General features: G+C 43.2%; 1 protein-coding gene and 1 pseudogene across 1 annotated transcript; both read right to left on the reverse strand.

Moving 5' to 3' along the window:
- Window positions 1–9,793: 9,793 nt before the first annotated feature.
- Window positions 9,794–11,535, reverse strand: LOC142209191 (N-formyl peptide receptor 3-like; annotated as a pseudogene).
- Window positions 11,536–16,830: 5,295 nt separating this feature from the next.
- LOC142209192 (chemerin-like receptor 1) lies at window positions 16,831–18,098 on the reverse strand. The gene is made up of 2 exons (XM_075278122.1): window positions 18,040–18,098; window positions 16,831–17,746 (listed from the first exon to the last, which is right to left on the reverse strand). Exons 1-2 carry the CDS (start codon window positions 18,096–18,098, stop codon window positions 16,831–16,833), a joined length of 975 nt encoding a protein of 324 aa, XP_075134223.1.
- Between the last annotated feature and the right edge of the window lie 1,007 nt (window positions 18,099–19,105).

Raw genomic sequence — 19,105 nt, forward strand, 5'->3', positions numbered from 1 at the left:
GCCAGGGTTGCTTGCCACATTAACTAAACTGCAGGGTACAAACCTTAGTAGGCCCGAGAACCAGGAACAGGTCTTGCAATGGCTGTCAGAGAACGCTTACAGCACATTGTCCAGCAGCCAGTCAGACTCTGCCTCCTCTCCTCCTATTACCCAACAGTCTTGTCCTCCTTCCTCCCAAAATTCCCAAGCTTCACAGAACAATAACCCCAACTGTCCCTGCTCCCCAGAGCTGTTCTCCGCTCCTTTCATTGTCCCTCAACCTGCCTCTCCACGTCACGATTCCACGAACCTAACAGAGGAGCATCTGTGTCCAGATGCTCAAACACTAGAGTCTCCTCCATCTCCGTTCGATTTGGTGGTGGATGACCAGCAACCCACCCTCATCGACGATGATGTGACGCAGTTGCCGTCAGGGCATCCAGTTGACCGGCGCATTGTGTGGGAGGAGGAGATGAGACAGGAGTTGGAAGAGGAAGTGGTGGATGATGAGGACACTGACCCGACCTGGACAGGGGGGATGTCAAGCGGGGAAAGTAGTGTGGATGTTGAGGCAGGTGCAGCACCAAAAAGGGTAGCTAGAGGCAGAGGTCAGCAGCTTAGGCGAAGCCAGGCCACACCCGGAATCTCCCAAGATGTTCCAGTTCGTACCCAGCCCCGAAAAACTCCCACCTCGAGGGCACGTTTCTCGAAGGTGTGGAGTTTTTTCAAGGAATGCGCCGAGGACAGATATAGTGTTGTCTGCACAATTTGCCTCTCGAAATTGATTAGGGGCTCTGAGAAGAGCAACCTGTCCACCACTTCAATGGATTCATTTGGAATCCAAGCACTGGAATCAGTGGCAGGCAGCAACGGCAGGACAAAGGCCGCCTGCCGTTCACGCCACTGCCTCTGCCACTGCCTCTGCTGACTGTGCTGGCGATGCACTCCAGAGGACGAGCCAGGACACCACTTCATCTGCCTCCGCCACTTTGTTGACTTCTCCCTCATCCTCCCCTGTTCCTGTCTTATCTCCTTCTCCTGCACCATCAAAGGCACCATCAGGCGCTTCTTTACAACAACCCACCATCTCTCAGACATTGGAGCGGCGGCAGAAATACACTGCTAACCACCCACACGCGCAAGCCTTGAACGCCAACATCGCTAAACTGCTGGCCCAGGAGATGTTGGCGTTCTGGCTTGTTGAAACTCCCGCCTTCCTGGACCTGATGGCAACTGCGGTACCTCGCTATGCCGTCCCTAGCCGTCACTACTTCTCCCGGTGTGCCGTCCCCGCCTTGCACCTTCACGTGTCACTCAACATCAAGCGGGCCCTTAGTTCCGCGCTTTGCACAAAGGTCCACCTGACCACCGACGCGTGGACAAGTGCATGCGGACAGGGACGCTATATTTCACTGACGGCACACTGGGTGAATGTAGTTGAGGCTGGGACTGCTTCCCAAACTGGCCCGGTGTACCTCGTCTCCCCGCCTAACATTCCTGGCAGGGACACGAGAAGAACACCCCCCTCCTCCTCCACCTCCACCGCCGCCTCCTCCGCCACCGCCTCCTCCTCCGCCACCGCCTCCTCCTCCGCTGTTAGATTGACCCCAGCTATGAGTTGGAAACGTTGCAGCACTGGCGTTGGTAGACGTCAGCAGGCTGTGCTGAAGCTGATCAGCTTGGGGGACAGACAGCACACTGCCTCCGAGGTGAGGGATGCCTTCCTCGATGAGACGGCAATATGGTTTGAGCCGCTGCACCTGGGCCCAGGCATGGTCGTTTGTGATAACGGCCGGAACCTGGTAGCAGCTCTGGAGCTTGCCGGACTCCAACATGTTCCATGCCTGGCCCACGTCTTCAACCTAGTGGTGCAACGTTTCCTAAAGAGCTACCCCAATGTTCCAGAGCTACTGGTGAAAGTGCGGCGCATGTGCGCCCACTTTCGCAAGTCGACAGTAGCCGCTGCTAGCTTAAAATCTCTCCAGCAACGCCTGCATGTGCCACAACACCGGCTTTTGTGCGACGTCCCCACACGCTGGAACTCAACGTTTCAGATGTTGAATAGAGTGGTTGAGCAGAGACCTTTGATGGAATACCAGCTACAAAACCCTAGGGTGCCACAAAGTCAGCTGCCTCAGTTTCTCATCCATGAGTGGCCATGGATGAGAGACCTTTGTGACATCCTACGGGTCTTTGAGGAGTCCACAAGGAGGGTGAGCTCTGAGGATGCGATGGTGAGCCTTACAATCCCGCTCTTGTGTGTTCTGAGAGAATCCCTGATTGACATCAGGGATAACTCAGATCACACAGAGGAGTTAGGGATAGCATCCGATCCGTCACAGCTGGAGAGTAGGTCCACACATCTGTCCGCTTCACTGCGTTTAATGGAGGAGGAGGAGGAGGAGGAGGAAGAAGAGTTGTCCGATGATGTGATGGTGATACAGGAGGCTTCCGGGCAACTTCGAATCGTCCCATTGTTGCAGCGCGGATGGGTAGACATGGAGGATGAGGAGGAAATGGAGATTGAACTTTCCAGTGGGGCCAGAGGAGTCATGCCAACTAACACTGTGGCAGACATGGCTGAATTCATGTTGGGGTGCTTTACAACTGACAAGCGTATTGTCAAAATCATGGAGGACAACCAGTACTGGATCTTTGCTATCCTTGACCCCCGGTATAAAAACAACATCTCGTCTTTTATTCCGGTAGAGGGGAGGGCCAATCGCATCAATGCTTGCTACAGGCAATTGGTGCAGAATATGATGGAGATGTTTCCAGCATGTGACGTTGGCGGCAGGGAGGGCAGTTCCTCCAGTAGGCAACCAAGTTCTCACCGGTCCACACAAACGAGGGGCACACTGTCTAAGGTCTGGGACACCTTGATGGCACCCCCTCGCCAAAGTGCCGCCACGGAGGGTCCTAGTGTCACCAGGCGTGAGAAGTATAGGCGCATGTTGCGGGAATACCTTTCCGACCACAGCCCTGTCCTCTCCGACCCCTCTGCGCCCTACACGTATTGGGTGTCGAAGTTGGACCTGTGGCTTGAACTTGCCCTATATGCCTTGGAGGTGCTGTCCTGTCCTGCCGCCAGCATCCTATCTGAGAGGGTGTTCAGTGCAGCCGGTGGCATCATCACTGACAAGCGCACCCGTCTGTCAGCTGAGAGTGCCGACCGGCTCACTTTGATAAAAATGAACCACCACTGGATAGAGCCTTCATTTTTGTGCCCACCTGTGTAAAGCACCCCAACATGAAACTCCATGTCTGTACTCAACCTCTCCAATTCCTCCGCATCCTCATACTCATCCACCATAAGCGTTGCACAATTCTGCTAATACTAGGCTCCCTCCACCCTGATTTCCCCCAACTCTGCTGGTTAGAGGCTCCCTCCACCCTGATTTCCACCAACTCTGCTGGTTAGAGGCTCCCTCCACCCTGCTTTCCCACAACTCTGCTGGTTAGAGGATCCCTCCACCCTGATTTCCACCAACTCTGCTGGTTAGAGGCTCCCTCCACCATGAATTGGTCCAAACTGGGGTTTTTAGAGGCTCCCTCCACCATGAATTGGTCCAAACTGGGGTTTTTAGAGGCTCCCTCCACCATTAATTTGCCCAAACTGGGCTAGTTAGAGGCTCCCTCCACCATGAATTGGTCCAAACTGGGGTTTTTAGAGGCTCCCTCCACCATGAATTTGCCCAAACTGGGCTGTTTAGAGTCTCCCTCCACCATGAATTTGCCCAAACTGAGTTGTTTAGAGGCTCCCTCCACCATGAATTGGTCCAAACTGGGGTTTTTAGAGGCTCCCTCCACCATGAATTGGTCCAAACTGGGGGTTTTTAGAGGCTCCCTCCACCATGAATTTGCCCAAACTGGGCTGTTTAGAGGCTCCCTCCATCATGAATTGGTCCAAACTGGGGTTTTTAGAGGCTCTCTCCACCATGAATTGGTCCAAACTGGGGTTTTTAGAGGCTCCCTCCACCATGAATTGGTCCAAACTGGGTTTTTTAGAGGCTCCCTCCACCATGAATTGGTCCAAACTGGGGTTTTTAGAGGCTCCCTCCACCATGAATTGGTCCAAACTGGGGTTTTTTAGAGGCTCCCTCCACCATGAATTTGCCCAAACTGGGCTGTTTAGAGGCTCCCTCCATCATGAATTGGTCCAAACTGGGGTTTTTAGAGGCTCCCTCCACCATGAATTGGTCCAAACTGGGGTTTTTAGAGGCTCCCTCCACCATGAATTGGTCCAAACTGGGCTTTTTAGAGGCTCCCTCCACCATGAATTTGCCCAAACTCTGCTGGTTAGAGGCTCAATCCACCCTGATTTTCAAAACAAATGTTGGTGCCAACCTCAACTTACTACAAGGGCCAAATTCACTGCTGGTGACAAGCTCTCCTCACTGCAAGTGCCAAATACACATGTTTCAAGGTGTTTTCCTACTGTCAGAGAGGTGGTATTGAGTGTGTAAAGTGTGTAGTTGTTAGGCTGTGATGTTGGGGTAATAGAGGGTCTTTGGTGTGTTAGATGCCCCCAGACATGCTTCAAATTTTTGTTTAATGCATATTGCACATTTTCTGTTAGTACAATAAACCTCATTTCAATCCTGAAATATTACTGTGTCCATCAGTTATTAGATATATCAAACTGAAATGGTTGTTGCAAACACCAAAATATTTAGAACAAAAAATGATTAAGATTAATAGGGGTGCCCAAACTTTTTCATAGGACTGTATATTCAGAGTAGTTTGGCAAGGAGCGAGGACATCTCTTATTCCAAATCTACATCCTGAAGACAGTCGGATTCGCCGCTGCCTCATCATTTGCATTGATACATTGACTACTGTAGATATCTTAATTTTTAGAGTATCTTTCCTACAAACAGTAACAAAAACATCACAACACAGAAGGAAAGAATTGACATCATAAACACTTAATACAAGATCCTTTGTCTTTTGAATCAATTGCTAATAAACTTTAAAAAGGAAGAAAGATATTGTATTCAAATAACATACTGTAGAAATGGAAGTATTCATTGTTAATATTCAGCAAATTCCCTTACAGTTACAATATTAAATCTAACTTTTCAGGGCAACACAGTGACTCAGTGGTTAGCACTGCAGCCTTGCAGTACTGGAGCCCTGGTTTTGAATCCTACCAGGAACAACATCTGCAAGGAGTTTGTATGTTCTCCCCATGTTTGTGTGGATTTCCTCCCATTCTACTAAGGCATACTGATAGGGGGAAAAAATGTACATTATGATAACTATATGGGGCCCACAATCTACATTAATAAAAAAAAAAATTCTAATTCTTCTATTGAAAACAACTTAAGAAATGACTTTATGGAAAACGTGAATACAAAGAACCTGACAACTAATAGAGATGTAGTAAACCTTTAGATTAAAATGTCAGAAAGAGCTGAAAACAGAAGATACAATGTTACTAGAATAACCTGGAGTTGACCTTACCTGGTCTCTGACGTGTAATACCGCCCTGAGTGGTGAGAGGCGCCACTAGATAGTCAGCGCATGCAAGTCAGAAATAAATGAGTTTTACCATTCAGATGCCCATACATCTCTTTTATAGTTGGGTTGCTCATATTCTTTACTTGCTTCTACAATCTTCACTACAGAATATCAGAGACTGATTAGAATCTTCTTCTTTGGTTATATCGCTATCAAGGGCTGAGCTCTTATGGCAGGCTAACAAATGACACGTGACTCGTTGTCTGATCAGATATGGAATACATGAAAGTTTACAGCATGAGACAAGGATGAGCAGTCAGTGGTAAACTACATATGATAAGAAAAAAAAAAAATGAGCTGGTTAACCCTTTCACTGAACATAATTTAACTCTATGTCCTGGCAAGTAGTCATAGCTCCAGCTCAGTAAGGAAAATAAAGGAACTATAAGGGGATGGGAAAATTTATATAAGACCCAGATTTTTTATTTTTTTGCATTGATGGAGTTAGTTTAGAGCTTATTTTTTGCAGGATAATCCTCACTGCTACTTCCATAGAATAACAGATAAATACCTGATGAGTGGGGGTCAGACCAATGAGGTTCCAACCCATCCTACGGAAAGGGGGTTCTTTCTCCCCATTGAGAATTCAGCCTGAATAGATTTGTTGTACTTTGGCAGTCTCCAGGGCTTTCATTGACGTTATTGGGAGTGGCGTCCACCAGAAGACGCGCCTGTACCCAACCGGTGTATGGTCAATCTGAATGTGCAGCAGGTGGGAAGGACCCAGTGATCAGACCTCCGGCTATCAGATATTTTTCCCTGTAGCCCATGGTTAGAGAATAAACATGTTTCATGGAATAATCCCTTTAAATTGAATAGGATAATATACTGCAAAGCCATTGATAAACGTGTGCTACAACGTAAGTGTAACATAGAATTTTGTTACATCTGTTAATTTTAGTATAGTAAAATTCTGCATAGTCTGAACATGGTGAAAATAACCCATCAAAGTTAAAAAGTGAAAAAAAAAAAAAAATTATCCTATAGCTTGTGTCCCACTGGGCAGTAGAAACTCTAATACATGAAAGTTTTTTTTTTGTTTGTTTTTTTTAATGCATGTTAATGTCAAAGATAATCCCCTTATATAAAATGTCCATAATAAAAAATAATTTCATGAATTGTTTAGTCAATTCTCTTAAATCTTCTATGACGTGTAGTCTGAGTATTGGAGAAGAATTAGCCAATTTGTAACAAGATGAATTCATTACGAATTTTCCAACAATTTAATGTTTGGATGAACCCAAGATTTTTGGGATAGGTTACTCACAAATCTGACGTCTTGGGTAATGTCAGTAGTCCAGGGGACCTGCTAAGGCATGTGATACAATTGTCATGATGTTGACCCACCATACATGACCGTTCAGACCCAATCACAGTCCACAGTAGTCCTCCTGGACACCCAATGTCACACAGGAAACCAAACATGTTGTTATGGTGCTGTGTATATATAAATTTTTTTTTAAAACTACAGAACCTCTTAGCTGTAGAACACTACAGCGAGGTCCACAGGCCCAATGGTGGGCGGCTGTATGTCTGAACTCAATGTGAACTACTGCAAAGACACTGCAGCACGGTACTTAATGCGAACAGCTCCAAAGACACTGCAGCCTCAACTCAATGTGAACAGCTGTAAACACACTGCAGCCTGAACTCAATATGAACAGTGTGCACAGTGCAACACTCCATGTGAACAAGGTGCAACTAAACCCTGCCAGCTAAGCTCACTGGCCAGGTGCACCAGTACAAGTGAAACACACATGGCTGCCAAGGGTTAACACTCACCCCAGGCCAGCAAACACACACACCTACACCTGCAACAGCTAGGGGCCACCACGGAAGTTTAGAACATTCTCCTGCACACAGCTTGGAGTTACCAGGGGAGTTTGAATGCTCCGGCACACAGCTTGGAGACATCACACACCCATGCTCCGCACACAGCTAGGAGCCATACATGAAGTCAGACAGTAAACATAGGCTATCTCAGAGACCATACCTGCTGCAGATCTACAGGCTGGAAGAATGTCTATTGCTCCTAGCCCTGGTATAGAGCTGTCAGTTCATGGTTTACAGGTCCTACCTAACAGCACCCAGGAGAAGCAGAGGAACCCCACACAGAGGCCTAGTCTGACAACCTGCCTGAGTACTGGAGCCTATCCCTGACTACTGTCATTCACTCTGTGGCCTTAGAGGAGATTTTAGTCAAAGCGGGAGCCCCCGTCGGGCGTCGGCTCACACTATTTAAAGGAAAGTCCCCGCCCAATAGGGGAGGTGGTGATGACCTCACCGCTCATGCTCAGTAGGGGAGAAACGGCACTTAGCTTGTGAGCAGCTCCAATACATCTGAGCATGCTCAGTAAGGTGGAAGCTGGATGGTAGACTGATCCACAGGTGGCGCTGTGCGCTATGATAGCAACCTGCGGGACCCAATTCAATTGAATACTACTCGCTCATCTCTACTAAGATCCATTTACTTTAGTCAGTGCAGATATTTTGTCTAAAATCCATAAACTGTATACAATACTCTATGACATTTTACTAAGTAACTACAAATATCACAATGAAGAATAAATGTTCTTTATTTATTAATAAAACATGGACCAAATTCTATAGACAAATACAAATACAGATTTCTAAAAAGCCTCCTCCTAAGAATTCTACATGTACTTACAATGCAGTAGGAAAATCATTTAAATATTAATACAATACAATAGGAAACATGAGTTTTATTATTCCCCATATAGGTGGTTCAGTGGTTGCCGGAATAGCTAAACTTACATGCTGCCTTCTCGGCCGGTATCAGTAGCAGAAATAACCACTTGACCTGCTTCTCACTGGCCAGAAGTCACTGTCTTCTTCAGGTAAGCAGAACTTAATCTGTTAATGTTTTTCTATGCGATCCTTGTTGTGCGTTCCATATGAATGCATTGACTCAGTTCTGTAATACGTAGCAGACAATGACCTCTGGCCAGTGAGTAGCAGGAGACATGGAGTAACCGCAGACACTGATATCTGCAGTAAAGGAAACAAGTGACTTTAACTATTCCATAATGAATGACCTATGAAGAGATGGCAAAAGATACAAAATAATGGAGAGTTTCTAATTGCTAAATTGCTTATATTTCTTAACTAGGGTTGAGCGATCGTGTTTGGAAAAGATCGGATTCCGATCGGTGATCGAGAAAATTTCACAATCGAATGAATGAATGCCTTAACCCCCTGCACGCCTGCTGCGTCCATTCATTCTAATGGGAGACTAGCTAACATCTCTAGTAGCTCTTTACCTGCAGAGCTGGCTGGTTCGGTGCCCGGTGTTCTCGTTTTTCTTCGCCTCGCTGCCCCTGCCTCCCAGGTTAGTGTTAAAGAGCTAGGAAGAAGGTGGGGCTTGTGGCTTAGGAGAGTGTGGGCGGGTACAGGTCAGGGAGACGTGACGTCTCCCCTCCCAGTACCCACCCACACTCTCCTAACCTGGGAGTCGGGAGCAGCGAGGCGAAGAAGAACGAGAACACCGAGCACCGGAGCAGCCATCTCTGCAGGTAAGTGGACACCAGGGGGGACTAAGAAGCCAGAGGATTAAAAAGAAATCCTCTGGCTACTTACTGATTTAAAAAAATCACTACACAACGTGGATTCTAACAATTAAAGCGTTCAATTGTTAGATTCCATGCTGTATAGTGAATAGGATTGTTTTTAAAAACCGATCTCTGATTTAGTAAAAAAAAATCCCATTGACTTGCATTGGGATTGGAATTGGGATCGAGATCGGGTTCGAAAGAAAAATGATCAGAAATCGTATTTCAAAATCGATCCTGAAAAGTCAAGATCGGCTCAATCCTATTCTTATCTTATCATATCTTAACTTATGATTATCATTATCAATTCTGCTACATAAACTCGCATGGCTCAAGATATCAGATAAGTAGAGATTTTGCAAACTCCTTCTCCCCCCTCCCCCTCCCCCCGAATGAAAAAAAAAAGTGAATGTGAACAAAAATATGGGAACTAAAATCTTATAGCTGACAATAAAGTCTTTTAATCCAGCAAAATGTGAAGCGTTTCCAACATGGTTAGGGTGCATGCACACTGAGTAACGCCGGGCATGTATGAGAGCCGTACACGCCGGCATTACGGCAGACTGCCGAACACTTCCCATTCACTTCAATGGGAGCGCTCGTAACAGCGGCGTTTACGAGCGCTCCCATTGAAGTGAATGGGAAGTGTTCGGCAGCCCTGCTGTAACGCCGGCGTGTACGGCTCTCATACACGCCCGGCGTTACGTAGTGTGCATGCACCCTTAGAGAGTTTTTGCAGTGAGAGCAGGTTCACAGTCCGTCTCTTTCTCCGCACAGGTCATCGGGGTGATCACTTAATGCTCCTTTAACCCTGGTTGGGATAGATCTCAAAAAACCTTGTCTAAAATCTTGGCCCATAAAAACATAAATGATTGGATTGAGACAACTGTTAAGATAAGCCAGGATGATAATGATAGCAAATATTATATTGTATTGAATGTAACCACTAATATACACAGATATTAGTGGCCAGGTGTAGAATGGAGACCAGCAGATGAAGAAACACAATATAACAGCGGTGATGATCCTGTAGGGTCTCTGAGATCTCTGGGGTCTCTTACTACTTCTAATTTTTTGGAAAATGATCACATAACTGGTCAAGATGATGAGAAAAGGGATCACAAACATTATAACTAATCTGATTGGCAAAATTGTTTCTTCAATTTTTTGTAAATACATAAAGTCATCATAATATAAATCAGTTTTACAAAATCCATGTAAGTAAAACATAAAAGCAGTCAAGAGAAAACTGAACCCCCAGATGGCTCCTGCAGTGATCCTCACTAGTCCACGTGTCCTGTGAGCTTTAGCCCAAAATGGCCACAAGACGGATACACAGCGGTCAATGCTCATGGCGGTCAGGAGAAGAACACTGGCGCTTGTGTTTAGACAGAACAGAATAACGCCCAATACACAAATAGGATTTATATATAATTTTGAGAAAAAGTAAAAATTATATGCAATGCGTAGAGGCAGAGAAGCGCAGCACAGGAAGTCCGCTATGGCCAGGTGGCGGAACCACACGGCACTGATTGTCTTCTTCATCCTGAATCCGGCAATCCAGATGACTAATCCATTACCGATAATCCCAAGAACGAAAATGAGGCTGAATAAAGTAATTGATATCTTCTGTAAAATGCCATTGTAATAGTGAACTGACCTTAGAAGACATAATAGGGTAGAAGTTATTGTAGATGCTCAGGATTATTTGATATCAAACAAGAGGCAAATGAAAAAATGAGGTCCTCATTGTGGTCTTAGGTTGCCACACCACACTCCCAGTACAGAAGGTCCCAAGAATAACTGGGGGTGGGGATGTTCATTTTCAAAGGTCCATTGACACGGAGGAAAATGGTGAGGAATTTGCTGTGGTATTTTCCACACTGAAAAAAAAAGCTTCCCATTGATTTCAATGGGTTCTACTAGCTTTTTTTTCCCAATAGCGGAAAAGATTATGACAGTTTTGAGTAAATTTTGATGGTAAAATTTGCACTAAATTTTTTATAAAATTTTAAGGAAAATGGAATAGAGGCTCAGATATGGGTGTGAATAGAGTCAAGTCTGGATTTCTTTGGAATTATAAAGAACAAGGAACTTACAGATATGCGTTTCAGGACACATCTGGTCCCTTCCTCATGGCCATGAGGAACGAACCAGACGTGTCCTGAAACGTGTAGCCGTCATATATCTATTACAACCTATCATGGTTACCATGTAAATTGTTTTAATGGATTCTTGAATAAAGGTTATACTTTTTAACAAGACGTTGGGACGGTGCTGGATTTTTTTAGTTTTTGGAAGTTTGTAACAGGTCCAAGTCCATCGGCTTCCATGCACACCGACATGAAAAAGGAAACATCAACTGGGGTGAGCTGAAAAATATTTTCTTTTTTGCTGGAACTTACAGGTAGTCGTAATTCAGAGATGTATTCGGGAACGTCAGGTTATAATCATCCGGATCCATTGAGACTTTTTACCTTAAGGAAAAAAACATGCAATTTAATGATTGTACCAATATGTCTCTGCACCGTCCTGCAACATTTACTTACATTTGGTTATTTACTTTATCAGCTCAAATAACAAGACTAATTGTATGTCTCACTTTTTTATCATGATGTTCTCTTTGGTCGCTACATTCAATAAAATGTTCTTGTAAAAAATATACAATATATCCAAAATACCTAATGTACTGTCCAAGGGACTTTATATAGAGAACCATTACAAAATATAGAGCGTCAAATTGAGTTTTCCATGAAAACATCACAGCTGATATGTATCTAAATAGAGATAGTTAAACCTTTATATATATATATATATATATATATATATATATATATATATATATATATATATGTATATGGGCAAAAAAGTATTTAGTCAGTCACCAATAGTGCAAGTTCCACCACTTAAAAAGATGAGAGGCGTCTGTAATTTACATCATAGGTAGACCTCAACTATGAGAGACAAAATGAGAAAACAAATCCAGAAAATCACATTGTCTGATTTTGTAAGAATTTATTTGCAAATTATGGTGGAAAATAAGTATTTGGTCAGTAACAAAATTTCATCTCAATACTTTGTTCTCTCTCCTTTGTTGGCAATGACAGAGGTCAAACGTTTTCTGTAAGTCTTCACAAGGTTGGCACACACTGTTGTTGGTATGTTGGCCCATTCCTCCATGCAGATCTCCTCTAGAGAAGTGATGTTTTGGGGCTGTCGCTTGGCAACACGGACTTTCAACTCCCTCCAAAGGTTTTCTATAGGGTTGAGATCTGGAGACTGGCTAGGCCACTCCAGGACCTTGAAATGCTTCTTACAAAGCCACTCCTTCGTTGCCCTGGCGGTGTGCTTTGGATCATTGTCATGTTGAAAGACCCAGCCACGTTTCATCTTCAATGCCCTTGCTGATGGAAGGAGGTTTGCACTCAAAATCTCACGATACATGGCCCCATTCATTCTTTCATGTACCCGGATCAGTCGTCCTGGCCCCTTTGCAGAGAAACAGCCCCAAAGCATTATGTTTCCACCCCCATGCTTTACAGTAGGTATGGTGTTTGATGGATGCAACTCAGTATTCTTTTTCCTCCAAACACGAAAAGTTGTGTTTCTACCAAACAGTTCCAGTTTGGTTTCATCAGACCATAGGACATTCTCCCAATACTCTTCTGGATCATCCAAATGCTCTCTAGTAAACTTCAGAGGGGCCCAGACATGTACTGGCTTAAGCAGTGGGACACGTCTGGCACTGCAGGATCTGAGTCCCTGGCGGCGTAGTGTGTTACTGATGGTAGGCTTTGTTACATTGGTCCCAGCTCTCTGCAGTTCATTCACTAGGTCCCCCCACGTAGTTCTGGGATTTTTGCTCACCGTTCTTGTGATCATTTTGACCCCACGGGGTGAGATTTTGCATGGAGCCCCAGATCGAGGGAGATTATCAGTGGTCTTGCATGTCTTCCATTTTCTAATTATTGCTCCCACGGTTGATTTCTTCAATCCAAGCTGGTTGCTTATTGCAGATCCAGTCTTTCCAGCCTGGTGCAGGGCTACAATTTTGTTTCTGGTGTCCTTTGACAGCTCTTTGGTCTTCACCATAGTGGAGTTTGGAGTCTGACTGTTTGAGGGTGTGCACAGTTGTCTTTTTATTCTGATAACAAGTTTAAACAGGAGCCATTACTACAGGTAATGAGTGGAGGAAAAAAGGAGACTCTTAAAGAAGAAGTTACAGGTCTGTGAGATCCAGAAATCTTGATTGTTTGTAGGTGACCAAATACTTATTTTCCACCATAATTTGCAAATAAATTCTTACAAAATCAGACAATGTGATTTTCTGGATTTGTTTTCTCATTTTGTCTCTCATAGTTGAGGTCTACCTATGATGTAAATTACAGACACCTCTCATCTTTTTAAGTGGTGGAACTTGCACTATTGGTGACTGACTAAATACTTTTTTGCCCCACTGTATATACACATCCCATGGAATGCCAGCATGTCTGATGATAGATAGATGGATAGATAGATAGATAGATAGATAGATAGATAGATGATAGATAGGAGATAGATGGATAGATAGATAGATAGATAGATAGATAGATAGATAGGAGATAGATAGATAGATAGATAGATAGATAGATAGATAGATAGGTAAATAATGAATAGTCAGAGAGATTATAGAGAATATTCCTCTTTAACCCTTTGACATCACAAAAACTAACATCTACCTGTAAGATGACACAATAGCTGCTGTGTTTCTGCTTTTTTAAGAAGTGCATGATAAGTATTTAACCTTTCAGACACCTCTCACTTTCATTTCGAAGGACCAAATGTTCCCCTGCTGCAAGAATAGGCAAGTCATTCAGATATTGTGGTAGCCCGGACTCTTCTAAACACTCCCAGGTCTGCTAGTGCTAGGATGCTATAGTGACACAGCCAATTCCCCATAGAATTCTACAATGAAAACAAATTCAAAAAACAAAACTAAAAAAAAAAAACAAATTAAATTCAAATCATTTCCTTCTCCTAGCTTATATATGAAAATTCATGAAAAATCCAGAAATGCCAGGACTGCTCAAAATTAAATGAAAACTACAACTTGCCCATTAAAAAAAACACCTAACATATCTCAATACACAGAAATATACAAATTTTATTGGTGTCAGGATATGGTGTGGCAAATCATTTTTTGTTTTATTCAAAATTTTATTTTATTTAAGGCGGCACCATAAAGGGTTAAGAGCCATCTAATGCACCTCCCATTCTTTGGAACCCATAAAAAATCTATCATTGAAGATGTTTAATTTGTGTCCTTCCTAAACAATCCCCATGGGTAGACATGGCCAGATGAATAGCTTTTCATGACAATATTGTTTTGTGATTTTGTAGCTATTGGTGGTCCCTCGTTTGTGTGTTTTGTTAATTGCCGTCTGTTTAGGGTTTGTTAGCCTGCCATGGTATTGTATTGTATCAGTTTCATGAGCAATGACACCAGCTAAGATAAGGATGAATAACACAATCAAATTCTACATTACACATTGTAACAAATTTATCGACTTCAATTTGAATCTTTTGTGCAAAAACATATTTGTTGATTTTACAAGTTATATAAAGTCCATTTATTTAGAAATTTCCAGTGTTATTGATATCTTACCTTCCAATATCTTCTGGTTCTCTTCTAAAGGCTTCCTCTACATCAGTCCACCACAGCACGATGGAGAATGCTGGTAATCTTCTCGCTCTGATATATGTTCTCATGGGGCTGTATTCTTAGTCTATCATGTGGCCCATGAGTCACTGTCCGATTAGATATCAGATGAGATAAAATAGAATGAAACAAATGGAATGTAAAACCAAAAGAATAAAAAAGGAAATGAGAAAACAGAGAATGAAGGGCCAGAGGACAGTGGATAACCTGTGAGGGTCTGATCACTACAAGCCAAATGATCACAAAGACAAGCATCTCGTGTATCCCCAATATGAATAGAATTATAGGTGGTGTACTCGGCAATCTCTGGCAGTCCCACAATGGAGTAACAGGTACCTGGGTGAGCATTGCTCTATTATTATGCTCTATTATTAGTGAGAGTCCCTATGGTAAGACCCCCCCAGTAATGTACACAATAGAGATGAACGAGTAGGTATTTGATCGAATACTACGGTATTCTAAATACTCGTACTCGATCGAGTACCACTCGCTGTTCGAATGGAAAAAATTTGTTGCAGAACCAGCGTTGATTGGCTGAATGCTATACAGTCAGCCAATCAACGCTGGTTCTTCTCCTACCTTTAGAAGTCTTCTCCATGCAGCTTTTCCCGCGGCGTCTTCCGGCTCTGAATTCACTCTTCCACTGGTGGGCCGTAGACACCCCAGTCCGACACTGGATAGATAGGAGATAGATTTTGAGAAATCTAAATGTCATCTTGGTGTGACCTTTGCATTTTGGCATCAGTTCTTCTCAGTACTTGCAAATAGCTTTTGGAATAACTGGGCAGCAGGAAGGTTGTTCCCGCCATTTTGGAAAACTAAGCCCAGATCTTCTGTGGATGTTGCTTGCTCCAATCCATCTGTCCCTTCATGTCATCCCAGACAGACTGGATGATGTTGAGATCAGGGCTATATCTGTGGGGGCCAGATCATCCCTTCCAGGACTCCTCCTGCAAAGGTCACACCAAATATTGATGGGATTTACATTTTTTCTTTTCTTCATTCCCTTCATTTTGTTTATTTTTGTAAATGACCTATTAACCCTTCTATTTCTGCAAGTATTCTTATTGTGCGGGATTATTCCCACACCTGCCTAAATGTCTGTACTGTAGATGATATTTTCTATTATATAATTGCAAGAATATTATAATTCATGGTGAAGTTCCAGGTGGTCAGTTCCCAAAACTTCTCTACAGATTGACTTATAATAATAATAATACATTTTATTTCTATAGCGCCAACATATTCTGCAGCGCTGTACAATTTGTAGGGTTCAAATACAGACAGAAAGATGCATTACAAAGAAAGTCATTTCACACAATGGGACTGAGGGCCCTGCTCGCAAGAGCTTACAATCTATGACTTATTTTGTATTACTTTTCCTCACTCTACAACTACAATCCCCTTATTTTAGTCTATGCAAATCTTTTGTCTAAAACCTGCAGTCCATATACTGTATTCTCTATTGGAGATTTGCTAGGTTTTACTATATGAATACAATTATCACAGTACACAATGGATATTATTTGTTTTTCTTTCTTATTAGAACATCCACCAAACATATAGACAGATATATCTCAGAGTAAGGGTGCATTCAGACTACGTAACGCCGGGCGTGTATGAGAGCCGTACACGCCGGCATTACGGCAGACTGCCGAACACTTCCCATTCACTTCAATGGGAGCGCTCGTAACAGCGGCGTTTACGAGCGCTCCCATTGAAGTGAATGGGAAGTGTTCGGCAGTCTGCCATAATGCCGGCGTGTACGGCTCTCATACACGCCCGGCGTTACGTAGTCTGAATGCACCCTAAAGGTTTATACGGATTTTACAAACCCACTTGCAAACCATTTCTCAAGTCCTTAAAATACAGTAGCAAATTCATATACATGTTATTACAATAGAGATAAACAGTAAGATAGAAAAACAGGACCGGCAAAAGGAAGGAACCAGCCTCAAGGTACTAGCAAGTGCCAATACGCAAACAAGCAAAAAAATAGGCAGCAGTCCATAGAAAATAGTGAAAATTGTAGGTTTATATTGTATTGTTCTGTAGTGAGAGTTACTGTAGTTCACAATCTTCTGGTTCTCTGCTCAGGTCATCGGGGGAATCACTTAATGCTCGCTTAAGCCTGGCAGGGATAGATCTCAAGAAACCTTGTCTAAAATCTTTGCCCATAAAAACATAAATGATGGGATTGATACAACTGTTAAGGACAGCCAGGTTATTAACAATGATATTTATTGTAGAGGATACATTGTTACCTGCCTCATCATACAAGGGTATCAGTGCCCATAAGTAATATGGACAGCAGCAGATGAAGAAACACAATATAACAGCGGTGATGATCCTGTAGGGTCTCTGAGATCTCTGGGGTCTATTACTCTTTCTAAGTTTGAGGAAAATAATCAAATAACTGGTCAAGATGATGAGAAAAGGGATCACAAACAACATAAGGAACATGAATGGCCAAAATTTTTTTCTTATTTTTGCCATATGCAAAATGGAATTATTATAAGTTTTACACCATCCATTCATGTATAGCACTAAACCAACGAAGGGCGAACTCAACCCCCAGATGACTCCTGCAGTGATCCTCACTAGTCTACGTGTCATGTGAACTTTAGCCCAAAGTGGCCACATGACAGATACACAGCGGTCAATACTCATGGCTGTCAGGAGAAGAACACTGGCGCTTGTGTTTAGACTGAACAGAATAATGCTCGATATGCAAAAAGGATCTGTACTTAAGTTTTTTAAAAAGTCGAACTGTTCTGCAATGAGGAGGGGAAGAGAAGCGCAGCATAGGAAGTCCGCTATGGCCAGGTTGAGGAACCACACGGCACTGATTGTCTTCTTCATCCTGAATCCGGCAATCCAGATGACTAATCCATTACCGATAATCCCAAGGACAAAGATGATGCCGTATAAAATAACTGATATCTTCTGTAAAATGCCATCATAATAGTGATCTGACCTTAGAAAATATGATAGGGTAGAAGTTAGGCTCATGGACAATTCATAGCTTTATAAGCATCTACTTGTATACTGGACATACATAACAGGGGGCAAAACCAAAGTGAGGTCATACCACAATACTCCAGCAACATGATTTTGTGATACTCTGCCATTAGATATTATGTGATTTTGGAAATTGCAACATGCCAATTATACTATGGAATAGCCAGCTGTTTCCCTATCGGTATAATGGAAGCATTAGACCTAAAGCTGAAACAACTGGCTAAAGCTGAATGAGAATGAGGAACATACAGGTAGTTGTAGTCCAGTGTTGTTTCGGGTAAGGTCGGATAATAATCTACTGGATCCATGTTGACTTTTTACCTGAAAGAAAAATAAATAAAACAGATTTTCCCTTTTGTGATTTTCTCTGGACAAACTAAAATGGGTCACCTACAGATATTACTCAAGGTAGAAGAGCAGAAGATGAGGATAATGTGATCTATGTGACCTAGGTGGGTTGATGGCATCACCTGACAGTTTCTCGGCCATTCATGACTGTTGGGGAGGACAAAACTGATGTTGCATTGGTACTATTCAATTGTGGACCAAAGCAAAATTAATAGAATTATAAGAGAGGAGATCTCTGGAAATGTCTATAATAACTCCTACCTCTTTACATGATTTTTTATAGTAGGATCTCATTTTATCCACTAGTACTATAGCCCTAAGTCCTCCTGTGGCGGCAGCAATTTCTATATGGTGATTGTCCCAAGGCACCAGACACACTTTGCCTCTTGGGCAAAAATCAGTTACCACTTTCTGTCATCCAAAATGTTATCTCAGGAATGGACCTTCTCACATGGTTGGCGGTGGGTGCTAACTGTCCTGGTTATCTCTGTGACGGAGCTTTAGTGCTGCAGACGTTCACTCACATTTACCAGAGATACCATCTCAGATCTTATGATTTTTGTAAGTATCTTGAAATACATCACCTGATGCTGTCAATATCTTTTGCACTACCAACTATAGTATCCAGCTATGAATGTAATGCGCTCAGTGTCAAGAGGGCAGGGGAATATCCAGGGCCTATATGGCTGTAATAACACTCTTGGATACTTCTCATTTGTTTTTTGAAATAAAGTGGGAGAGTGACCTACATATGACCATTTGTTAGGATTGGATCCCGCAGGGTTCTCTCTCAGCGCACAGCGCCACCTGCAGGTCAATCTAAATCTTGCCCTCAGCCTCGGGTAGTGAGGTTTCTGGAGTGTAAGTCCAGCTTTTGGCCTACTGAGCATGCTCAGACATTTTGGAGCCACTCAGAGGCTGCCATTCTTTCCCTACTGAGCATGCTCAGACATTTTGGAGCCGCTCA

Source organism: Leptodactylus fuscus, chromosome 6, assembly GCF_031893055.1.
Source record: "Leptodactylus fuscus isolate aLepFus1 chromosome 6, aLepFus1.hap2, whole genome shotgun sequence".
In the NCBI taxonomy this organism is placed as follows: Eukaryota; Metazoa; Chordata; class Amphibia; order Anura; family Leptodactylidae; genus Leptodactylus; species Leptodactylus fuscus.

What these genes read in the sequence shown, in the direction of transcription:
- LOC142209192 (XM_075278122.1), bottom strand. Translation starts at nt 18,098, where the DNA reads ATGGATCCAGTAGATTATTATCCGACCTTACCCGAAACAACACTGGAC. An exon ending in ACACTGGACTACAACTACCT is followed by an intron (nt 17,747 to 18,039) that starts GTATGTTCCTCA and finishes ATATTTTCTAAG; the next exon opens with GTCAGATCACTATTATGATG.